The 24952-nt window shown below is 38.9% G+C and overlaps 1 protein-coding gene across 1 annotated transcript in view; it reads right to left on the reverse strand.

Moving 5' to 3' along the window:
• Window positions 1–24952, reverse strand: part of ARHGAP15 (Rho GTPase activating protein 15) — a 320980-nt gene that overhangs the window by 157453 nt on the left and 138575 nt on the right. Inside the window, exon 7 of the mRNA XM_057372241.1 lies at window positions 1805–1903. Coding sequence (XP_057228224.1) covers window positions 1805–1903 — 99 coding nt within the window. The remainder of the gene's footprint in view (window positions 1–1804; window positions 1904–24952) is intronic.

Here is a 24952-nt window from a genome sequence, read left to right on the forward strand (position 1 = left end):
TGAAGCAAGAGATTCCARAATGCCAGTACAGAAGCTAACAGACACACACAGAGCAAGTGTGCAGGGAGTATATAATTTAAGGAAAGTGTAATGCAAAATTTGTCATATGGCAGAGCTTTTATGGCCTTGACAGACTGATCTTAATTTCTGAGATAAATTCCCATTTAAGTGAGGAAAACAAAAGGCCTGCTTCTTTAGGCTTTAGGGACCAAAATTATTTCCACATTGCAGGCTACTTTCAAATGCTGGCAAAGAGGAAGGGTGTTTAAATTGCCTTTCTGGTTTAGATAGTTACAGTAAATATTCTTGCAAACACAATTACTTCAAACATCATTGCAAATTTGGGGTTGAATTCTGCTGGTTTAAGCTTAAGAARTAGTCGGGGGGATTTTCTGTTATTCTAATTCACTGGCAGACAAAGTGAAAATGAACGGGGAAAAGAAACAAAAAAAAAAAGAACGAAAAAAAGGAGCTGCTGCTTCGGCTGAAGGCACTTCTCTCCCCGTGGCATTTGGTCAGGTGAGACTCAGCCATCCCCACAGCCTGGAAAGCTGCCAGGCTTTTCACACCCGTTCTGAGTTTCAGAACTGAAAGAGCTGACAGGGATGGAGTGGCCAGGAGTGGTGAGTGCGTGGTGACATCCTGTCCTGCGCACTCAGACCTTGGCCAGCAGCAGCCAAGCATGGGCCACTTGTGCCCCACCAGCTGCTGCTGCTGTGTCTCTGCACACTCAGGGCTGCTGATGCCACAATATCACTTTAGCTATGCTAAAAAAAAAAAAGAAAAAAAATTAAAAAAATATATATAATCAAGTCTATTAGATGTTTAGTTGAATAATATGCCAAAAAAGATTTTTTTTTTTCTGAGTCTCCATGGAAAACTCCACCCCAAAATCTTTAGTTGGATATCAATATCCTCACACACCCAATGAAATGCACAATATGAAGACATACATCATCAGATCAAACTTTCCTTGGCTGATTATAGCCTCAGGGTAATAGAATGTTTGTAGCTCTTTAAGGAAACAGTAGCCGTGTTCAMATTAACCCTTTCAAAGAGGCTGCAAATTCCACTGCAGTGAAACCTCTGAAAAATGCAAGAAATGGGGATATTTTTCTCACACCAGATTCTGCAGTGAAMAAGGAAAGTCAGTGCCCTCAAAAAAAARAAAAAAAAAAAAAAAAAAGAAAATGTTCTTGGATCAGGCAGGGATAGGAGGAAGACATTTCGAATTTGTACTGAGAGTGGCAAAAAAGAAAGAAAAAGCTACAGCTGAAGCTGGTTTGGTAATTAAAAACTGTTTTAATAAAACGCAACCCTGCTTACTTCTAGTAGAAAACCCCCAGCCTTCCTGGGAGAATACCAGCAATCAGTTACAAAGGAATATTATTTGCTAGTGTTATTCTTGTGAATAAGTAATACAAAAATTCATAAAAGGCTCAAATGTATTAATAGTTCCATTGAAGATTATATACTGTAGGCTGCATAAACAGAAAATGCAAAAATTCATTAGTTATTAAGTGCTTGTGTGCTTTTACAACCCTCAGCAAGCCAACGTCCTTGTTATTTCAGAGAAATAAATGTAGCGTTCCGTTTCGAGGCAGGAATCAAATGACATTTCTGTGCAACAACCTTGTTTATCTGACATTTTTTAGTAGATTTGCATACATATTTTTATATCCTTCAGAGAAAGGAATGTCTAGCTAGYTGCTGACTGCCTAAAACCTGTAGAGAAGCCTGAGCAAATGAAGTTGAAATTGCTACATCTTAATTAATAAAGGTAACAGCCAAAACAAATACATACCAATCTGTCAATTGCATTTTTGATAGCGTGGAACCAATCCAATATGAGAAAGTCGATATCCGACTGGAGGAGGAACTCATTTCCTGACACTGTGGTGATCTGGGGAGGGCATGGGCACACACAGGTGAGTAAAGCACACACCAGGCAGACAATTTCCCTCAATTTTCCCTCCCGTGCCCCCAAATGCTTTCCTTTTTACCGAGAATTATCTGCTGGAGTGCCGAGTTACTGAGGAGTTCTGAACCTCTGTCTGAAAACTGTTTTGAATATGTCACAACAAACGAGATATTGTCTCAGCAATGTAACCACCRAACACAAATAGTGCAGAAATAACGGGAATGTGACAAAAGTTAAGAAAAGCCAGGAAATTCAGTGTAACAAGACACAGTTCAAGTGAAATCAAAGCACCCTGAAAAGAAGTGAATGCAATAGGAGAATTATTTCCTGTCATTTGCAGTTTCCRTTTCTATTTTAGTGGTATTATTTTTGTGTCTGGTACTTCCTTTGTTGAATTTGCCCATTGATTATTTACCTATGATTTCACAGCTCCCTTCCAAACATTTTGGTAAAATTAATAATGCCTGTCTTTCACATTAAAAAAGAAATTACCATCAAAGATGGCTGCAGCAGAGTAATTAGGAACCCATTTATCATGAAAAAAAAATCTCCAGTTTGTCTGAATAGAAGTCGATTTACATTTTTGACCCACTCACTGGGAATATTTATCAAAAGAATATTCAATCCCCTGATAAYGCTATTTCACTGCCTAACCTAATATTTGGTGGAAATATGCATGTAAATGCTGCTGGTCTGAACTTCTGTAAACCACTGGGATAATAATGATAGATATTTTTTTTATTTTACATACATCTCTCTCTATATACATGTTTCACCAGAGKAAATCTCCAGGTATTTCACACAACAGGTTGAAGCAACCGTTGCACAGATGGCAAAACCAAGGCACGGAGCTGTGCAGTGCTTTGTCCCRGGATTATTCCACAGATTCCTGGAGCACGTGGCCACAGAGCATCATCTGGCCACAGCACCCTTCTGTGTTTGCAGACAAATCAACGAAGGGCTGCATCACCAGCACATTCTGGAAGGGGCAGGAGCTCATTCTGCCCATGCTCCAAACCAGCTCAGCTCCTGCCAGCTCTGGAACCACAGTTTTTGGTTTTTTTTTTCTTTATTTTGCTGCTGGTAAAAGTTGTTTGTGGTGGTATCTGCATGGGGAAAAGGAACACTTGGATATCAATGTTTTGGGATGCAGGTTTAGTCAGGATTTTGGTTATGTTCACTGGAACATGGATTATTCAGCACAAAAACCTTTTAGGTATTTTTAGGTGAATGGCTGAGCACAATGGACAAGAGGGATTTCCTTTTGGCCAGAGTTTGAGGAAAAGTAGAGCAAAACTATTAAGACCTATTTATGTAAAATACATGAAGTGCTACTGTTTCCTTGCATCTCCCCCATGTCAAGAGTTTTTACTGAAGCAAAAAAGAACCAGAAGATCCTCACCAGCCTGGGTACTCCCAGCATCTTCCTTAAAATTGAAATACTACCAGGAAAAAAAAAAAACCAAAAAAAAAAAAAAAAAAAAAAAAAAAAAAAAAAAAAAAAAAAAAAAAAAAAAAAAAAAAACAAAAACCCAACAACAACAAAAAAAACCAACCGCTTAATGTCTCATTAATTGTCCTATAACCCTCCCTTTATTGAGGAAATGCCTCTAAGGAAGGTTTCCAAAGTCATCAGCATTAAGGAAAATCCCGTCAGTGCAGCTCCAGCGGAGACATCCTGTGAGAGGGCTGCAGAGAATGTGGGAATGGTCCCCTGGTGTGGGCTCGGGGCTGCAGATGTTCCTCCTGTCCCCTCTGCASCAAACTCCAGCCACCCCATTGCCCCCCGAGCACGTGGGAGAGTTATTGATGGGGAAATCTCGATTCCCTCGTTAGTCCATAATGTTAATCACCACTCACACGCTCACCCTTCCCTTCACCAAAAGGAAATAAAGAGCCCAAATTCAGCTTAAAGTGAGCAGCAGAAAGACCTGACCTCTAGTTCTGTGCCCGGCTCACACAGCAAGGTTTGGGTTCAAAATGTACGGTATGATATCACAATTTATTAATGTATACATGCAGATATGAATTAGACTAAACACAGGCAACAATTCAATCTAATGCCTCTCTCCCAGTATAAACAAATCATTATTAAAATTATAAAATGGAATAACATTTTCAAAGTAAGAGCAACATATGTAATTAGATTTACTGTATTTTGAAGGCTTAAAAAGGACACAACATAGTTCAGCCTTCCGTTCAGTAAATTCAGGCTTTATTAAAATACAAGTATTCAGCACTGCATAAATATTTGCACTGTATGATATGCAAAAGAGATACTCCATTGCTAACAAGACCAAAGCAAAATACATGTTGAAAGTTTCTTTGTCTTGAATGTGTTATTTTGATAATCATATATTATCAGTGTTTTATGAGCAAATCTGTAAAAACAGATCATAGAATGGAGGGAAGAGAATTCATTTAAAATATACTTTCTGTAAGATATAGTTCAAGTCCTTTTCTTTCTTTCCTCAGCCTAATCTTCAGAGTAACAAGACAGTTTCAAGAAGACTGCTACTGCTCTCTACAGTTTAAATGCATCCACTCCTTAATTACAGGCAGTAATTGACTTTGTTCTGCTCCATTCCAGTCATTCACAGGCAAGCAGTTCCAAAGGCTTTGGCTGGTAAATCCCATTTAATGTGCAGGTTTTCTATCCCACTTTTATATATTACCTCCTTAGGATTTCTGATAAATGGCTCTTGGAAAGGATTGCTAAACCATATTTGCACTTTGAACAATCAAATTTTCAACACCCTTGGGAAAAGACATCAGTAAAGAATGCTGGTTTTGACTAAACCTTGTGATTGAACAATTTATGATCACAGCCCTAAATGATGTATAACTAACAACAAGCAGAAATTGTTCAATATTAAGGCCTGTTAACACACCATCCCTGTGTCAGGCACTGCTGAAATAAACAGAGGGGCCGGGGAAACAAATGAAAGACAAATCCGGAGTTAAAAAAAAAAAAAAGAAAATGAAGTGCTCTATCCAGAGCTGCCAGACTCCATTGTGCCAGGTACTTCACTTATTTAAATACCTCCCGAAATCCCTCTCTCCGTGCCATCATTTTTGCAAAGGCTACAGTCTGGAATTAGCTCTACCTTACCAGGCAGAATGCTGCTGCTGCTGTCAGCAATAAACAGCCACGAGGATTGACAACTGGCATTAACCCTCTGCTTTGCCATGCCCTTCAGGTTGGCTGTAGGAGAGCCAGGGCGCCTGGATTGCCTCTTTCTTGCTACAGCACCACGGAAAAAATGACTTCAAAAGGCTGAATYCGCTCACATGGCAGTTTTGCAGCAGGCTGAAGCACAGCCCTGCTGTTAAGCATTGATCCTCTGAAAAGACTGGCTCACCACAGGTAAATGTGTGCTAAATTCAATGCACTGCTGCGCTGCCAACGCAGTGTGGGAAGTGGGGAGGGAGGCAGGTGTGAAACACTTCCTGATATTCTATTTGTGGCTTATTGAGGGTTTCTYTTGTCACCTTATAAAGCTGCAAATGGAGGGTTGAGCTTCTCCTGCMTGTCACCATGATGATGCACCGAGGTGGTGTTCAACAAGATCCTATGTTATTACACACAAACATTACCTTTTAGCACTACAAAATACAGGACACTGTGTCTAATTAATGCCATTACAATTTTTTTAATAGATAAATACACCTTAGATACTACCTTAGGATCAACAATTTTTAAAAATCCTATGAATTACATATTTTTTTCCTGTGCTAGGTTGTGCTCCGGGACATAGTGCTGTGCCAAGCATAGCTGTGTTCCTCCAGGACTCCCAGACCCTTACAGATCACCCTTTAGAATGTCTCAGACACTTTCACAACATAGCCAGCCAATGGAAAACAGGATTTCCATGGAATAAGCCCAGGGTCTTCTGCCCATAGTTTTCCTGTAAAGTTTGTTTCAGTCACTACTGCACTGCTGTGATAACATCTCCTTCCTGGGATCCCTCCAGTTTTTTACCAATATACATTTCCACAGATGTTCTTACATTTACTTTAGCTGCAGAACAGGGATGGAGGCAATTTCAGCAATCCTACTGATAGACACCCTATGGAGATACGGGAAAGGGCCATGAATTCACACAGCAAAAACAAAAATCCAAACCCGTCTTATTGATTCACCCACTTCAAAGTGTACTTATGCATCTCTGGTGGCCAGGACTATTATTTACAGTGATTAACTATTTTCAGACAATGCCAAGAACAAACCTTAATACAGGAAGTGAAGAATTCTGTGGGGAAGGAGAAACACAGCAAAAAAATCTAGTGTGTATCCTGCAACAAGCTGAAGGCAGCAGGGTGAGTAGCCTGGGAAGGATATGGCTCATGTATGGCCACCAAAAAAACCATCTCATAGCCTCTATTTCAGCCAAATACTGAAACAAGCCATTGTTCAACTCGCCCTGAAACTGGGACACCCAGAAAAACTGCTGAACTATCGAGGTGAAGCTTTATACAACCGACTCCAATGGTGAAGTTGGATTATTGGATGCTTTTGGACCGTGGAAACTTCAGCAGTTGCTAATCCAGTGCAAAATTCAGTGCAGAAAACCGAAATTTTTATGCCACCTGGGACTCACACAGCTTGTGGTGAACACTAAGTGATTTAAACTTGGATTGACAGATACCTCTGCGTGCAGAAATTCAATAAAATGTGTTCCTCTTGTTGCACTGTGCATTGGGATTGCTGCCCTTGATATGTGTAGGAAAAAGAGGAAATGTGAGTCGCTGGAGCATTTCTAGCTCCRAAGTTAACACTCTTCCCCCTTCCCACTGCTCCCTTCATCTCACCTTGCTCTCTCACAAAGTGGTGGGTTTTTTATGATCATGTTAATCAAACTGATTCCCCATAATGAAGAGGAATCTGGATTTTTCCCTCTGTTTTCCTGAGAAATTTTTCAGGATGGGATCTATCCATGCAACAAAGGACACCCCATTTGCCATCTGCAAGGATGGGCCAGGGAAGTTGTGAAAAGAGTCAAAAGGAAAGGAAAAAAAAAATAAAAGAAAAAAGAAAGAAAGAATATTAGGAATTTTCTGTCTCTAAATATTCATTTAAAAAATCATAAGCATATAATGCAACTTGAGAATAAATGCACAAACCATAGATACTCCTGTGTCCACACCCCCAGTCAAAGTAGAATTAATTAAAGTTGGGAGACACTATGTTCCTCAGTGGTTTAATTAGCTGGATTTGAATTAAACTGGGACAGAGCTATGCAAGTTTTAAAAACATGTCAAAAGTCTAACTACATTTCTGGAAGTTGATCTCAAATTCTTTCTCACGGATAATCCAGTCTCTTGGCCATGTTTATGCTGAATGAGTGAGCAGCCGAAAGGATAAATAAAATATCTCTCYGTGCTGTACCACAGTCAGTGAGTCTAATATTAAAAAGTGGAAACAAAAGGAAAAAACTAAAAAAGTTCAGTAAAGGGAACAAAAAGCTCAGTATTGAGTTGCGTTACATTCGTGCAGCATCACACATCCATTCTGTGATCCAGCCTATCAAACAGAGGTAGTCATGGTTATGCTGATAGTTAAATTACTTAAAGGACTCTTAAGATGTTTATGACTACCACAGAAATTTCATTATCAAGCAGATTGTCTGTCTCATATTACAGTCTGGCTTCACCCATCTCGCAGTCCTTTGGATGTCGAGCAAAGTTAACATTGAAGTGATGGGGAAATATCAGCTTGAGAGAAAAGGTCTTCAACCAATCTTTCAAAAAAAATGATATTTGTTAAAAAATTTGGTGAGAAAGTATCTGCCTTGTGTTCCCAATGTTGCTAGATGTTAAGTAAATATATGCTGATTGCAAAAAAGTTGCTTTGGCAACTCTCTTATTAAAATGCATTTGTAACCCCCATCTGTCATGAAAGTTTTGAAAAGTTTGTTTACTTTGGAGAGCCGCCTTATCCAGGGTTACCCCGGCATACAATGATAGCAGTCTTCAGAAGTTGTGTGAGGAACAAGCCACTAGGGATCCATTTTTGTTTTAATTGGCACACACAAACACTTTTCTGGTCTGTCAAAAAGATCAAGCTAATATGCATGGCGGGTGTTATATTCTCAGCTTTTGGGAGCAGTAAAGCTCCCTTTATTTAAGTAATTTAAATGATAGACTGCAAAAACTTTGCAAGTCAGAAAAATGTTTTATACTTTCTTTGGGAATATTTGTTTTAGGCAACAGAAAATGTTCTACATATCTAAAGATGTTGAACCTTATGTTTTAATTACCCTGTTTTTTTCTGACTCTGTAAAAATGACTGTGAAAACCAAGGATTGCAAAGAGGCAACAAACAGATCCTGTGTTTTCACAACTTCTGCAATATTAGAAATTGTAAGACTGAACACTGCCAGATGTTTATAAGATACATCCTCAGTTGTGTTGTCCTTGTGGTGAGACTGGTTTGCACATCCAATCTCTGGGAACYTTTGTGAGGTTATCATATCAAAGCAACCTGCACATGTACAATAAGTTGCTTCTTAGTGAAAATAAACTGTTGCTGGCATTATACACATCAATGGCTCCAAAATGGATTGAACTGTCTCAGATTTAGGGCTCAAACTTACAACAATAAATTTTTTAATAAAAGCATATTGTACCAGTGGAGAATTTTTTTTTTCATGGTAAACTCCTGGGACTGAATCCTTCAACATAATTTAATAATAACATAATGAACTCTAGGACTGTTAAGAAGAAAGAAAAATCTTTGAACCTAAAGTTTCCATTCTGCTGTGCCATAAACTCACGGTATATACTAAATTCTGTTGAATGCATCAATACTAACAAGGAGAGAATCTTTTCTCTGAATTATGAGGCAAAACTTTTCCCTCCCTTCCTGGCCATGAATAATCTCAGTTGCCAAAGAACTGATTTTTATCATTTGTAAGGACCAAGAGGAGGTCACAATTGAAGCTGATTAAGCCCTGAGAGACCAAAATCCTTCTTGGATTGGAAGCAGAGCTCGGCCTGGGCGTCCAGGAGCTTCTCTGGAGGGAAAAAAGGGTCCAGGGTTACTGGGAGGCTGCCACTGATTTCAAGGAACAGCTTGTCACTCTCCTTTTCCCACCCGCCTGTCCAGGTCTTGTTTTTTTGCTGCCTTGGAGGAGCGTGAGAAGAAAGCACAGACTGTTTGAGCAGAGGGGAAGGTAAGAAAGAGCAAGTACTCTCTGCTAAACATCCAGGGAACATCCTGGGAAGTATTTCCCGCTGATCTGTGGCACTGGTATTACACCCTGCTCGAGACAGTTGGAATACTGGGATCAGCCTGTGAAAAACATGGGTTTCCTTCAGAGGGTAAAGAGTGAAAAGGGAAAAGTGAGACAGGCAGCAGATGACCCTCCTGGATGGCAGCCACGTGTGTGCAGCCTGCCATGTCCCCCCTGCCCGTGCCACCCTCTGCTCCAGCCCCACGGACACGCTGCCCTCGCCACGGAGCAGGAGGGATGGAATTTGGACAGCCTTTAAGCCAAAGTCAGGGGAGATGGGAGTCCCCAGACTGGGGAAGCGAGAGAGAAGTACCCCCAAAACTGGTAAAAGCAGGAGATAATAATTAAGATACAATTCAGTCGTGCCTGTGCATAGTGGGAAGCCAGGGAATAGACAATTGCACATTTTGTCCACGGAYGAAGACTAAAGGCAGTGTATGAATACCTACTGCAAGCTACTTTTCTCCTTGGGGTAATATTTTACTGTTATTGCCTTTGCAATCTGAAGCCATATATTACACAGCCACACACAGAGATATTGGCAATGGTTTCTCAGAGAAGTCCTGTTTTTCTTCGCTTTACCAGCTGGACAATACCTAGTGATGAATGGTCCTCCTGTCCAATTTTATATGCATGTTATAACACTTTATGATGTATGTGAGTGAGACTCAACGTGATAAGTCCTTGTAACAAACAAAAATATCAAAGGGAGAATGAATGCTCCGCTTTCAGCACAGGCAAAGATATATATTTAAAATATATGTGTGCTGGGTGTAAAGATTTCATTTTGTTGACTCTTATTTTTAGCCAAAAATTTATTCATCAGTAGCAGAGCATTTCACAGCTACATTATTTGCAGGAAGAAGCCAGTACTGGCTCTTAGTATTTCATTTACTGGCACATATCTCCTATTAATAAATGCTGAGATTGCACAATAAGAAAAAAGAGATGTTGCTATAAGTGTCTTTATATTATAGTAACGGATTTGGCCRTGATTATAAGTGTTTATAAAACTTTCAAGAATCGTTCCTTGTCTACTTACACTAATGAGAACACCTGGTAAGTTTAGAGCTGCACTGGCTGATTTGCATTGAATTCAGGTTTTTGCATACTGTACATCACTTTTTGAAACAATTAGATGTTTACAGAGAAATATAGCTAAAAGAAGAGGAGCAGCTTGAATGCCCTCCAGCCCAAGTCAATGCTAATCCTGGTTTGTGTGAAAAGCAGAAACCTGCTGAATTATAATACCAACACAAATTCACTGAGCAGTGAACAAAAGTGTACCTGCAAATCCTCTGATAGCAGATGTTTCTTGCGGGGATTGGTACCTGCTGTTGAATAAAGCATCTCTTAGAGATGAAACGGCACTACTGAATGGGATTTTCATTGTTTACTTACCATTTTCTTTTCATTTGAATGCTTTTTTTCCCTCTTTTTTTTTTTTCCCCCTGGTGACTCAGAACCTCTCTGTGTACTGAGCATGTAGAACATTGCGGTCATTTTCCAAAATAGCTGCATATGTAATTTTATTAACTTGCCAAAAGCCAATACAACAACACAAGATTCCTCCTACTGCTCGAGATCCAAAACACAGTCTCTACAGTCGAGGGTTTTGTGGCCTGGGGCAAGGAGGCAGGAGGTCCCTTTCTATAAAACCAGGTCTGCTGAAGGGTAAGTGCAATATCCTGCTGCGACACGGCCATGCCAGCTATTGTTTAATAACAATGTACAWCTTCAAAGTTGGTCCATGATCTGAACATGTACTCTGCCAGCTGTGTCAAGTTCCTGAGTGGTGCAGGCAGGAAAATATACTGGTTATTATCTCCCCTTGCACGCAGGGAGCAAACAATGCAGAACATCTTGGGTTTGCCTCTTTCCATCTTTATTTGTACATAAATATTAGGAAGAGCTAAGCAGGATGAAAAATGTTTTGAATAAAGCTATTACATMCTTTTAAGAAAACAAACAATTCCAACTACAACAACTGAAAAGATTTCTATTTTTAAAAGTTATTTAGTGCCTTAATAAAAAGGATGCTGATGAGATTTAGAACAAAGATAAATGAATTTTGCCACCTAGCTATAATTCCTAAGGAGTCACAAGCTTGTCAGAAAGGTTTCACAGGTAATATGGCTCTTAACTGAGTACAGAAGAATATGGATATTTTGAAACACAGAATCCCAGAATGGTCTGGGTTTGAGGGGAGCTTAAAACTCATCTAATTCCAACCCCCCTACTATGGGCAGGGACAACTGGACCAGGTTGCTCAGAGCTGCATCCAACCTGACCCTGAACACTTCCAGAGATTGGGTATCAGTGCAGGTCCCCAAAGGCCAGCACACTATGAACCTTTCTTACACAGTTTTGGTATTTATTTCATCTGGGAATTACATTATTTTAAGTAAGAAGCAATRTCACAATAGAGATAGTAGAGACACAGTGTCTAATTCAAAGAAAAAYATAATTTATCTAACTTTTAAAATTAGAGGTTCTCATATTCTGAAAAAAAAAAAATTATGTTTCCAAATTGTTGTGATAATCTCAAACCAGTTTTCAAACATTGGAGGATCCTTGGATCTTTATTCAGACATTCTGAAACTGCACTGACAGCACTGGAACTGCACTGGCCTTTAAATTTATCAGCTGCTCTACATGGTAGTGTAGTAATGACAGCAGGTTACTCAAAWTGTTATTTAAAAATATCACATAACCAAAATATTAAATTATCTCTTCCCAATAGGTGTCTAAGGGGAGCTTTCCTAGGAAAGAGAATATAGCTCAGAACTCTGGGAATTTCTTACAYTAACTGATTTTGGTCAGCCAGAGGTCACTGGGTGAAAAACTACAGAGATATTTGACTATGTAGTTCACAAGCAAGAGAACCTATGTGAATCAATTCTGTAATTTTAAGAAATATAGTGAAATTAGGAAAAAAAAACCCAAGAAACACATACCTCCTCTCTAGGTCTTGGAGTTTCTGGTGTGCACTGGGATATGCCAAACATTAAAAGCAAATAAATTACTTTAAAAATACCTGCAGTTTTTTCAAGTATCAGAATTTTTTTTATGATGTAGGTTTTTCTCATGTATTAGAACATGATTTACACTTTGACATCTGTCAGTCAAGCTCCTGGCTATCTCACTGGACAATCTGAAGGGGCACATCACAATGTGATGTGGCATGCAGAAAATCTGAAAAACTCCATTTTTCCAAAATAATAATCACATCTTCTAGTTTTAAATAGAGAGAATGATTGCAAAATATTTGGCCATCAAGACTGTAAAGATTGAGGTTGGGTAATCAATAACATTTGTGGTTGAATTACCACTGATAACAAGTAATTTCCTGCTATTCGTGAGGGGAATTGGGAAGTGGATTTGGGAAATTTGGCAGAATCTCTCTCTCTTTTCTAAATATGCTGTGTCTGAAAGCCTGAYATTCTTTCCTATTGCAAGCTTTGGGATGATACAATATAGGCAAAGGCAGGTTTAGGGTGACAGCTCRTTCAGGAACTTTGGGATCTAAATATAAGGGAAGCTGAAAATACACAAAATTATCAAGGCCATGAACGGCTGGGTGTTTGGGGTTCAGCTCCTCCATGCCATAACTGTAAGGGCATATTTATGTGAGTCCCTTCAACACCCTTATTGTTGCTCCATGTCTTGTCATTAATAAATGTACACATGGCAAGGAAATGGAGTGGGTTAAAACACGTTATGGCCTCCCTGTCCAATGGTGTCACCTCTGCATATTAATTAATTCGAGCACTGTGGATGATGTGCTGAGACTCGTGGTTATCCAGCAACCCGAACTGCAGACCCAGAAGGGCCATAACCAGGGCATCTCCCCCCATAGGAGACTCCCCTGACCCACACGTTCCTTGCCCTCCTCACCACCTGAGTGCATTATCACCAAACTCAACGGCACACGCCAACTCAAGAGCAACATCCAACCAGTAAYGTGGGCGTTAAACTGTGAGGCAAAAGGGAAAGTCTAAAGGAAACTACAATTTCAAACTCGAGTTTCTGCAAGTATGATATTACCCTGTCTTACAATCCGTGACCTAACCCTTGCACCGTTCTGCTGCCACTAAGATAATTACAAATGCTATCACATTCTTGGTTCTGACAAAGGAAACCCATGGGTTACTTCCCCGAGATTTGGGGTACTAACTCATTAAACCAGAGCTGGAAGAGCTGACTCTATTACTCGTGTCTATGAGCAGAGACATGTAAGTGAGTTTGAACTATAAACAGAACCAATTACATTAACATTTCCCAACGCTTTCAAGAATCAGACTAGAAGCTTTTATTTGTTTCGCAGAAACCGTGATCCGCTATGCTAATAAGTCTAAAAATTGATTAAAAGAAAAACATTCAAAGCAGAACCTGGCAGTAGAGCTTCTTATGTGTTTCCCTTTCATCTGCTGGAACACGGTAGCCCTGATTCAGCAAGGTACTTCATTAAGCAATAGGCAACGTGCAGAATCTGAGTGCTTGAGCTGTTTGCAGTTGCAGGAGTGAAATGAGCAAATCAGCCCGAGCGAAAAATAGCAGAAAAGTTATATTTATTCACAGAGTGAATATTTCAGGGAACAAAAGATATGTTAGTGACAGTCGGTAAGAGCTGCATGTAAATTAACAGCAGAACCACAAGCAACAAAGTTAGCTGTCATTTGTGAGCCTAACAGCAAAAGAAAGCTGTACCTTCCAGCCCAACTGAGAGAAGACAATACCTCATCAAGGAATTAGAAGGGGAAAAATAAAAAAGCAATTACAAAAACCCCCCACCACCTATTGGTTCCTTCATGATTAGAAGCAAAGCCACACTAGTAAACTGATACACCTACTTGGAGAACACAGTACCAGAAAAGAAATACGAGTTGGTTTTTTTTACTTTGGCTATATTAGTAAAAACACAATCAGATTACCTTGAAAATAATGAGAGAAAAATAATAACTTGGTAAGAAATTGTACCTAGCTTTCAGCTAAAGTCTTAGCCTTCARTTGCCAACAATCCCCATAACTCACTCTTTTCTTTCTGAGAACAGATGAACTGATTCTCTATCGCAGCCAAGCTCATAATGTCTGAGATTAACTAGAAGTCACTCACTTAGAGGATGACCTTACAAAGAATTAAGCCATAAATTAGATACTGCCAGAACTTGAGAAATAAAAGAAATAAAAAAAAATTGCTGAGAGTTTTTAGGTGTTGAGAAATTCAATTATACCATTTCATCTCTTATTGAAATGCAAACCCACAGGCTGAAARCACAGAAACACACCATAGCTAAACAAAGTAGTGAGAAATACTAAAATAGGTGAATATTTATCAAACCCCTCCGTTAACAAAGAAGGAGCACTGATATCCATGCTATTTGGAAAGCTGCTTTTGTCAACGGAAGGGAACAGGATCTCAGTTTCACGCTTAACTCCGAACGATAACTCATTCCCGGTTCTTGCTGCTTTTTCTCGATGACAGGTCATTCACCTCACTACTGTCATGCGTTACAAAAATTAGCAACCAAGCAAATGAATCTAGATCAGATCCTATGTTTGAACTTGCTCATTTGCCTCCATGCTCTATTTCCTACTTGAAACCCGTTTGCTACATCACAGGACCAACTTCACAGCCGACACGGAGCAAGAGAGCCGGAGAACCTTGTGAATTTTCCCAATGTATCAGACTTACAGAAACACCTGTGCTAAATAACTTTGTGCTGAGCTACTGTGAAAAGCTGCAGTGTTAAATAGCAATCACAGTTTCTGATTTTTCACTGAGCTGGTTACTCTTCTGCTAGAGTCCTCTGAGCTGTCATGTGGGGCGTGAATGGTCCCCATTTTAATCTGATTGCTTTTCTCTTTATTTAAACTGTTAAAGTCATAAATTTCTTTATTTATCTTGAAGTATCATTATATCAATACAATGGGAGTTGAGCAGCAGCTGATAAAGTTGAAAAAAATCTGTTTATAAATGTCTTTCATTTCTGAATTGAAACTGTTCATTCACTGACTACTGTAAGATAAGAGGGGTTGCGAAAAATACAAGGCATTTGATTTGATAGAGGCTTTAAAGTGCTATTTCTCTTTAAAAATATCCCAAATACAGTATGCAAAGAGAAGAGTACTATAAAATTAAATAAACTTAGAAAGTTGCTGCCGATCCATTCCTTATTAAGGATTGAGGCATTTGCGTAAGGAACAGMTCTGATTTCCATTTTACAAGGAAACAATGCCCTTAAATCTGCACGAGCACTTAAAAAAGATGCATTTGCATGGATACAGAGCTCATTATAGGCTTTAAGCSTGTTAATGATTAGATGGAAAACTTGTTCAAACAAATTATTGACTCTGGTAGTGAAGATCCGACAGATAATAAAGCTCTGCAAGCAGGTAGGGAAAGTTGTAATTAGATTTATTCAAGGAATATCTCACCTGGTGCTTCCCCAAGTGGTAAAGAGAAACAGTGCCACGTTTGGGAGCCCAAATCAAATGCCTGCCCATCCCTTCACACCTCRGGGGGAGAAGAAGGTAAAACCACTGCACTGACAGTCATGATAAGTTAAAAAGGATTCACCTGTCATATCTTTAACCCCTTMACATCTGTTTCCTGCCTACACGAACCACTCTGCAGTTCTTGAGTAGTAAGAGAAGTCCAGGGARGTGGGAATTGAGCTGCTGCTAATGTTATTTATCCTTAGTGATGCCTCCATCAGCATGAGTGGAGACTGGAGATATGTGTAGATGCTCCACTCAAGCTGGAGAGAGCTTAAACCAGCCAAACCTTTGGAAAGTGGGAGAGAAAAGAATCAAGTTGCTAAAAATTTACCACTGCTGCTTTCAACCACAATTTTAAGCAATTTCTGATTTTCCCCAGGCTCCAGGCAAGCGTGCACAGCTCATGGTATTTAAATGAAGCTCCCACAACATTTTGTGGCAACACGGTATTTTGTGGGAGCGAATGCAAAACACAGCAGCAGCACCACTGTAAACTTTGAAACGTTTCAGAGAATATCAAGCCCCAACTGCGCTGCCAATATAGTTTTAAGTGCAACGTAGCGAGCTAAATTATGCAAGCAACCGTTTCTCACACGAGTGGTTCCAATGGTTTCAGACATGGGCGATATCTGCGATGGAGGCTCGCAGGAGAGGATGCTCARAAAGTATAAAAAAGAGTATTTTCCAGTGCAGAGAAGGTTGCAACACCCAGGCTCGCGTTTAGGTAGGTTTGCCTGCGCTCTCGCGATTCTCATTTCCTACGTGAACTGTGTTTCAAATCTATAATTCATATAAAGTGAGAATTTCAGTGTTTTTCTTGCACTAAACAGCCTATTGTGAATGGCCCCAGGACAACTCCCCCAGCCAGGTAATTTAAACTGCAGAAAAGATAGGCAGAGACATTATTTTCAACAAGGTCCCAAGGTGGCTTTCAATTCAGAAAAACAATTGACTGATGTTTCTCTGTTTGCTGCCAGGAAGCTCTATGTAGTATTTCTAGAGCTTTTTCTCTACTCTACCCAACATGTGGGCTCAGTGTCAAGCTGTGAGTTTGTAAATCTTTTTCAGCACTTACCAGAGCTCAACATGAATTATGGTATTGCCAAATCTGCTTTATGCAGCTTTTTTTACACGAGAAGGAAATGCACRATTTTATGGTCAAAAAGAAACATYTACATGCTTGCAGTGGGAAAACGCAGTCAGTTGGGATTGAACCCCAGGAAAAAATWTTTYCCYCTAATYCTTYTTCYTTACCATCTTCAAACTTTGGCAACTTTGGGACTGACAAGCTTTACTTGGTACACGTGGTTTTTCTCTGCACCTTTATTAGCTATATTAGCTAAGATTTTATTAACTAAGCTTTTATTAACTTAATGCATATTGGAAAAATCCCTGCTAGTTTTGCGGATGATTCACCCTAAAACATGCGTTAATTTTTAATAAAATACCTTCCATTTTTTGTTGAGGAACAGTTAGCCCAGGAGGTAAATCAGCCCTTTTGTCGAGGGCTAATAAACTTTGTGCGTGTGCATGTGTGTGCGTGTCTGAGTGACTTAATACCATTATAATAATATTATATGGCAGGCAAAAATATAATGAAAATGATAATTTGCCAAAAAGATTTAAAAAACACTGAGGTGTTACCTATCAAAAGTTCTCCTTCTGTCTATGATACAGCACAGATTGCAATCGTGACAGTAAATCTGGTGCTATTGTTAATGCCATGGCACTTTGGTTTTTGGCTTGCTTCAGTCCAATCTGTGACATGCTTGTGAATATCTTTCTTCTGTTCTGTCTGTATGGCATATGGATTTCTGGGATACAACGTCAGACCTATCCACATAACAAGTGTTCAGAGCACCTTATCATTTTAAAAAGCCAATTACTCAAAAAGACAAATGTGAAATGTTTCACATTTAATGATGAGCAAATCTGCAAAACAAATGCAATTTTGCTTCATTTGAAAAAGTTTAGTTTAACTGTAAATATTGCAATGGAGTCCCTAGCAATACACACCACGGGTAGGGACAGGCTCATTTTATGCATATTGTACATCATCACTGTCACTTAAATCTGCAAGATTTTCCATGCTAAGTTGTTTTAAATAAATAGAAAGAAATGAGATACAAAAGAGTGAAATATATGCTTCTGAATAGACTGTAAAAATGTCACTGCTAGCACTGAGCATTGGACACTTAAAAAAAAAATATTTTGAAAGTCTCTCCCAAAAAAACGAAAACTGCATATGTCTACAGAGGTAAAGGTCAGTAATGAAACAATTAACAGCAAAAATACCAATCCATTTTTTAGAAATATTTGTCAATATATAAAGAATGTTTTGTACTGCACAGAAGTGCTCAATTAATCCTGGTTTAGTGGCCGTATGTCAGATTCCCAGACTGAAATGATGTCAGCTGAAGAAYTTAAATACACACAGGTTCAAAAGCAAGATTTTGTACAGCCTTCAGGACAGCAAAAATTGCTACTTTTTTCTGCACTACTAATGCAGCTTATGATTCAATTAAATTCTTAAAAATGTGCATAATATATATGCTGGACCACTGCATTCAAAATATAGTGCAGTAGATTATTATTTTTTTTTTAAACAGGCTATAGGTGTATATTTATGCCTCCATGCCTGAAAAATCTAAAGGCACACACAGACCAGCCACTGCTACAGAAAATTTAATGCTTGTCAGTTATCCAAATTGTAAGTACTGGGCACCAGGGAAGAAATTAAAATGGTTATTGTTAATATAGGAGCATATTGGGCTAAAAGGCAGGGAGAACAGTGATATCAGTGGGAGTATTTGACTCAGCAAGGCAAATGGATTTATGCACAATATTTAAAATACATGGGAAACATATAAACAGATTTTTAATATTGGAAATTTTTATGAGTAATTTGATTTTTAAACCCCTTGCACTAAACTGAGAATGTTAGTAACAAAATACTATAGAACATGGGAAACTGAATGCAGCTGGCACTGGTAATTTTAGAAGAAACTAATCTTGATATTTATAACATCATGCAGCAAGTGGAACAATTTTACCAGGCTGGGAATGTTGAAACACAAAAAAGTTCACCTTTCAGCTATTGTGCTTTAGCTCTACTGCAGTAGAAAAAAAATCAGAAATCATCTGTTGCAGTGCAAATATTAAGAAAGTTTATTATGATATATAGCCATGGAGATGCCTTTTTTAAGCTGCRTGTACATGTATTGTATTGTTATATTAAATTTTTGTAATACAGCTCAGGGACTTCATATGTACAGCTGAAAAATCAGTTCATAAATTATATTTAGAAAGCCAGAAAATATGCTGAGCTACAATATTAGATAAAAACCTTGTTTTAAGTACATTCCTTTTAGTGTTTTTTTTTATTTTACCTTTCAATTTAGGGTTTGATTTTTTACCTGTAGAATGTCAGATAAAATGAACTAATAACTAAAACATAAAAAAGTATATTTCTCCCTTAATCCTGAAAATAGCTGTAATAATAATTCCCCAAATATTTTTTGTTATTGCTACATGTCGATGAGCACAAGTGTAGATATAAAATCTGTAAGAGATTGTAATCAGCTCACAATTTCATCATGGTATTTAGTTTCCACAAATTTGGATTGTAAGGGGAAAATAAACATTCATAAAACATAACAGACCAAACCATTTCATAAATAAAGCTGTATAATGTATTTAAATCCAAGTGATTTATATCAGAGGTTAATTTTTACCAGTATCTTTAATGTTCAGCAGTAACGAAGATTGAGGAATAGATGGTTTTAAAATGAAGGACTTTACCTAGTGCAGAKATTTGAATTTGCAGGGAGCTGTGCAGGCTTTTAGCCTGCTTTTATAGTACGTGTTTTTGTTTTTCTGCTTCTCCCTTGCACACCCACTCACCAACTTCAGCGCTGCGCTGCAGATTTGAATGAAGTGAAAAGCTCAATGGGTAATTGTCAAAATACTTTCAWTTCTCCCACTTTCACACAAGAACCAAATAAAGCCAGGAGAGTCTCCCGCTTCCCACAAACACCCAGAAATCGGCAGCATTCCACCTGGAGCTACCGAAGAGCACAGCTGAGCCTCCCAGATCACATCTCCTTTTTTTTTTTTTTTTTAATCCCAGAAATACACCTTGAAAGCAAACGCATTTCTCTCGAGTTTCAGGAGCTGATATCAAAATTGCCCACCACCTAGCTCATGCAAAAATCTGTTTATACACGTTCTCTCTCTCTCTCTCTCTCCTGGTATTACAGAAAAGAAATGTCAGTAATAATCAAGCGAGGGTGCTGAATTAAAATCTGAAATCGCTAACAAACCGATCTGTACAAAAGTGTCAGTGTTAAGATTTCCAGACTGGGGGTTGTGCGACAGAACGAGGAGCTCAGACAGAAGAAAACAGCTCTCCACTCCAGTACTTTCACCCCGTTAATCTCACATGTGCTTTGCCACGGATTTCTTGCTATTTTATTTTTAACCTCTGCTACCTTGTGGAAAGTGGGCTATTCTGAGGGTGCTCGCAAGCAAAGCTCTGATTTTACAGATGGATGTAAAGCACTGTTAAATGAGAGCTTTAAGAAGGACTTTTTCAATTTACTTTGAGCTTAATCTGAAGTGGTTTAATCACAGCTTGTACACATCTTCTTAAAAATTGTTCTAAGGCGGGGGAGAAGTAATAATCATGTAGGAAATCATCGTGACAGATGCTGGCTCCCATGATCCCATTTACACTTTTAACATCACTAATGAAAATCTATCTGGGCAATACCTGTGTCAGAGAGGTGTCAGGTGGTCATTTGGCACAAGAGAATAGAAAGGAATCAGAGCAGCATTTTGAAAATGACTCACTTTTCCTTTTTTTTTTCCTTGTGTGTAGAGGGGTTGGTGGGGGTTTTTCTTTTTCTTTTTTTTTTTTTTTTTTTTTTTTTTTTTTTTTTTTTTTTTTTTTTTTTTTTTTGCACCTGTTATTCTAAAATTTCTTTCAGTTACATTTCAAAACACTACAGTTGGGATCTCCTTGCCAACCTGAGATGGCATAAGCCTGGGTAACAGAACAAAATGTGAGAAGGTCCTTCTGTCTTTAACGCCTGTTCACCAATGAATCAGCCTCCAATTAATCTGTTTCTTCAGTAGGAGTTTAATAAAAGTCAAGCACACACATGTTCAGTCTTGTTTAGTATTAAAGCTGTGTTAACATTATCTGCCTAGCCAGGTCAAAAATCTTATATAATTAAATGCCAGAAACCATTTCAGAATTTTAAGGGCTTTACAATTTTCTGTAAGTAATTGATTATGCAAGGCAGGGTAGTTTAAATTTAAAACAGGATAGTGATGAGTGTGATGTCACTTTTCATTACATGTTTCAGAAAAGTTTGTTTCATGGCCAAACTACACTTAAAACCTGACTTATTAGATTTACTATTTTGCATTTTTTGTGAACTAGGAAAAAAAAAAATTAAAAATCAGCAACCTGGATTTTCTTTCCACATCATCAAGTAGAAACGYTTGAGAACATCCTGAATTTCCACACTGTCAGGCAGGCTATCCCTAAAACCACAGACTGGGTCTTGCCCTACTCAGATGTTTGGCTTTGAAAAGCAAGGTATTATAAGACCAGGATTACACTGCATTGCCTCCTGGTGAAGTGATCCAGCCAGTCCATAAAAAGAGTTAAAAAAAAGAGTCTTGAGTCAAAACACACCTACAGCCCAAGGTAGGCAAAGAATTTCCTTGGAGATATATGAGCAAAGTCTGATCTCCAGATAAATACAAGCTCTCTATAGTGATTGAAGTTTTCCTTTTCACCATTTAAGCATGACAAAAAAGAAAAGGCTGAGGGAGAAATAAAAACAAGAAAAAAAAAAAAAAAAAAAGAAAAAAAAAAAAAAAAAAACAAGAAAAAAAAAAAAAAAAGCCCCCACATATTAATGACAAGCATGTTGCTGTGAAAGTGTGGAGCACGTCTCAAACTCTGTCCATAAAATCCACTCTTCAATTCCCAGTTAGCAGCACTGAAGACACTGTTTCCAAAGAAAGTTACAAGCAATTTAGTTCCTGCTGCCACCAAATGTTCAGCACAAAATGTGGTTCCAGGCACAGCACAGCATCCTCAGCTCTCTCACAGGCACTTTGTGCTCGACAGGAGAGGAGAGAGGTGGTCTCAGCTTTTCCCCTGCCCCATCCCCCTTTGAAAGGCTCTCTTTTACCCCCTTCCCTCCCCACAGCTGAAAACCAGAGCTGTCCACTTATTTCTCTGTTGTCCCAGGACCATACAGTGGCATATTCTAATGACATGATGCATGCATAGCATACATGACAATGTACAACCAAAGGAGGAATTAGAAAAGTCTAAAGAATCAAAGCTCAATAAGGTCTTAGTTCAAGATACCAATAATTCCAGGTATAAGGACAAAGAAAAATATGAAAAGTTGAGCTTGTGTGTTTAAACGGATTAGCTCATTAAGAATCTTTGTAAGTTTTAAAGCATTGCAAAAGCACAGGGGGGAAAAAGGGTTAAAAAAGGAATCTGAGGGACATGAGAGAAGGGGAAACAAAACAAAGCAAAAAGCTATTAAAAATAGAGCTACAGAAAACTAGGGATGCTTATAGCAAGGGAGGACAGCCAGCACTGGGTAAACAAAGACAATTTTGGAAGTGGCACAGTAAAAATAGGTCAGTACTACATATAAGTAGAAATTAATATGATGGAAATGATTTAACAAGCCAATATACTGTACTCTGTACAGTGCCACGATCATTAAGCTGGTGAATGGGTGCTAATGTGGTAGAAGGAAAGCAATGCATAAAAAAGTCAAATCAATACAGCAAGAACAGCCCAGCACGAGAGCAGAAATAAAGACAATCTAAACCAACAGTGCTCCTACTACACTTGCTCTATAAAATAAAACTGATCAATATACAGGTAACAGAACAAGCAGTGTAGTTGGACTGAAATACAGGCAGGTATCAGTTTAACAAAAATGGGTATAAAACTCAGGTCATTCAATGTCAGTGGGGTCAAACTTGCTGAGCAATGCACGGGATGGAACAACAAGCACTGCACCAAAAAAGCAAACAATAACATTAAAACATCAGACAGATATAAAAATAAAGGGAAGCAGCCCTGCAAGCTCTTTTAGCCTGGCAAGCCTATGCTCAGTGACTTTAAAATATACATGTTTCTGTTACTTTTTATTAAAAACATGATTAGACTAATAATTTTCAATTCCCCTGACATGGACATCTGGTAGTCGTGACTAATGGAAAAAAAGGCAGATGTCAAAGAACTTTAATTATGACCTCAAATGACTCYTAATATTCTGTTATTTGGTTTGTACTAACAGAAAATGAAGTACAGCAGTTTTGAGATRTGAGCAAATGAGACCTTTGGACATACTGCTTTTATACTGTGCTTTATACACCTAAAACCAGTTCCTCTGTGCTTATACTGGGAACTGCTAAAATATTTTCTTTGAAATTTTCAGATCAAAAGCATATTGCAATTTTTCTGTTCCCATTTTTTTCCTACGCTCATTTAGTTGCCTTGCACAAAACCATTTTCCAGCATGTTTTTAAAGTAAATAAATTTAAAATGAAAAGTAAACCACTTGGCTTCCAATAGAGATCATTAAAATATAAAATAATCACTGTAAAAAAAATACATGAGTTGGATGTTGTGTCTGCTTGACACAAGGACATCTGGAGATCTGGGCAGTGCATTCACTGGGGTGATATGTGAACTTTACTTTAGGATTAGAACCAAAATGGCAGCCTCRTAAATGTCTACACCATCCTTTGGAGAATCACAGGCAACCTCCCAGACTACAGTGATGGAAAGTTGCAGTTACAGGGCATGTTTTGAAAAGAGGGAAAGAAACTGTCTCTTTCAGACTGTAACTCTGAATTTCAGGCTGAAAGCAATTTTCTTTTTTTTTTTTTTTTTCTGATTAGTGCTTTGAAAATATCTACAAGCCTGAGTATAAGCATTACCCACCTTCATGGGTAGTATGCCCAAGTCACCAAGAAAGGCTGCATGTCTGCAACTCTGGCACCTCTTTTCATGAAATTCACTGAAATATCAGTCAAGAATGCTATCAGGATGTTATAAGTCCTTAATTTCAGGGACATGGGTGCTAGAGGGGTGAGCAGCAGCTCCACAGGGCAGGAATGCTCAGAGCATGGGGAGGGTGACAGAGGGGTGAGCTCTGAATTAAAGGAATTGACCCAACTGCAGCGAGGACATAAATAAAGCTGGTGGTGCCTCGCAGGCCTGAGCTCTGATGGCAGATCTTTGCACCGAGACACRGCAGCCACCGCTGTCTAAATTATCTCCTGACAAGTCCTCACCACCATAAAAAGATGTATCCATAAAGGATGGCACCTCCACAACGGGAAGCTGCGGGATGGCACAAGGACACAAACGCTCTTACCTTGCACGAGAATCACCCGAATACGACTCAACAAAGGTAACATATTTCACTACAGTTAATTATCCCGGTTTATCCCAAGAAACCAGGTTTTAGGCTGTAATCTGTGAGGAAATCTGCTGTTCTAGTCCTAAATCCTCCCCTCAGCCTGGCGATTATCAGCTACATTTTTGTACAGGAGGGAATTAATGCCACATACTGCCTAAGCAGCTTTGAAGTCAAAAAGGCCCAGACCTGTAATAACTTTTGTGCCGCGTTATTGATTGCGGGGGAAGCGAGAGCCCGCGGTCAGCGGCGGTTCCGGGGGCTCTCGGTGCCCTCCTTCCCCCCAGCCCCACTGCAAACCCCACCATTATCCCWGGGCAGGGGACCCCAGCTACCTGCCAGCGCTGGAACAGAGGTAACAAGCTGGAATTACAWTGCAACCTGATTTTCCCATCTAGCACCAATCAATACGGCTTTAGAGTTTGACAATAAGGCACCTTTTCAGCAAATAATTGTGTTTGTGGTGAAAGGCCATGCAAAAAACAGAGGACATGTTTTGCTGAGAGTTCATTTGCAGAAATTCCAGCAATGTTTATATTGAATTTGATTATTAAACACTGAAATTCAAGTTTTATATAAAAATATTAATGTGTGCATAGGTACATGTGAATAATTTGGGAAACACAGGCAAGGGTTTGGCTGGACTTGGTAGTGTGAACTGGGAGTGAGAGGAAGAAAATAAAGGGGAAAAAATGGAAAGGGGAAAAAATGGAAAGGGGAAAAAATGGAAAGGGGAAAGGAAAGGAAAGGAAAGGAAAGGAAAGGAAAGGAAAGGAAAGGAAAGGAAAGGAAAGGAAAGGAAAGGAAAGGAAAGGAAAGGA

The sequence above is a fragment of the Malurus melanocephalus genome, unplaced genomic scaffold, assembly GCF_030028575.1.
Source record: "Malurus melanocephalus ecotype Western Australia unplaced genomic scaffold, MMel_1.1 scaffold_167, whole genome shotgun sequence".
Classification (NCBI taxonomy): domain Eukaryota; kingdom Metazoa; phylum Chordata; class Aves; order Passeriformes; family Maluridae; genus Malurus; species Malurus melanocephalus.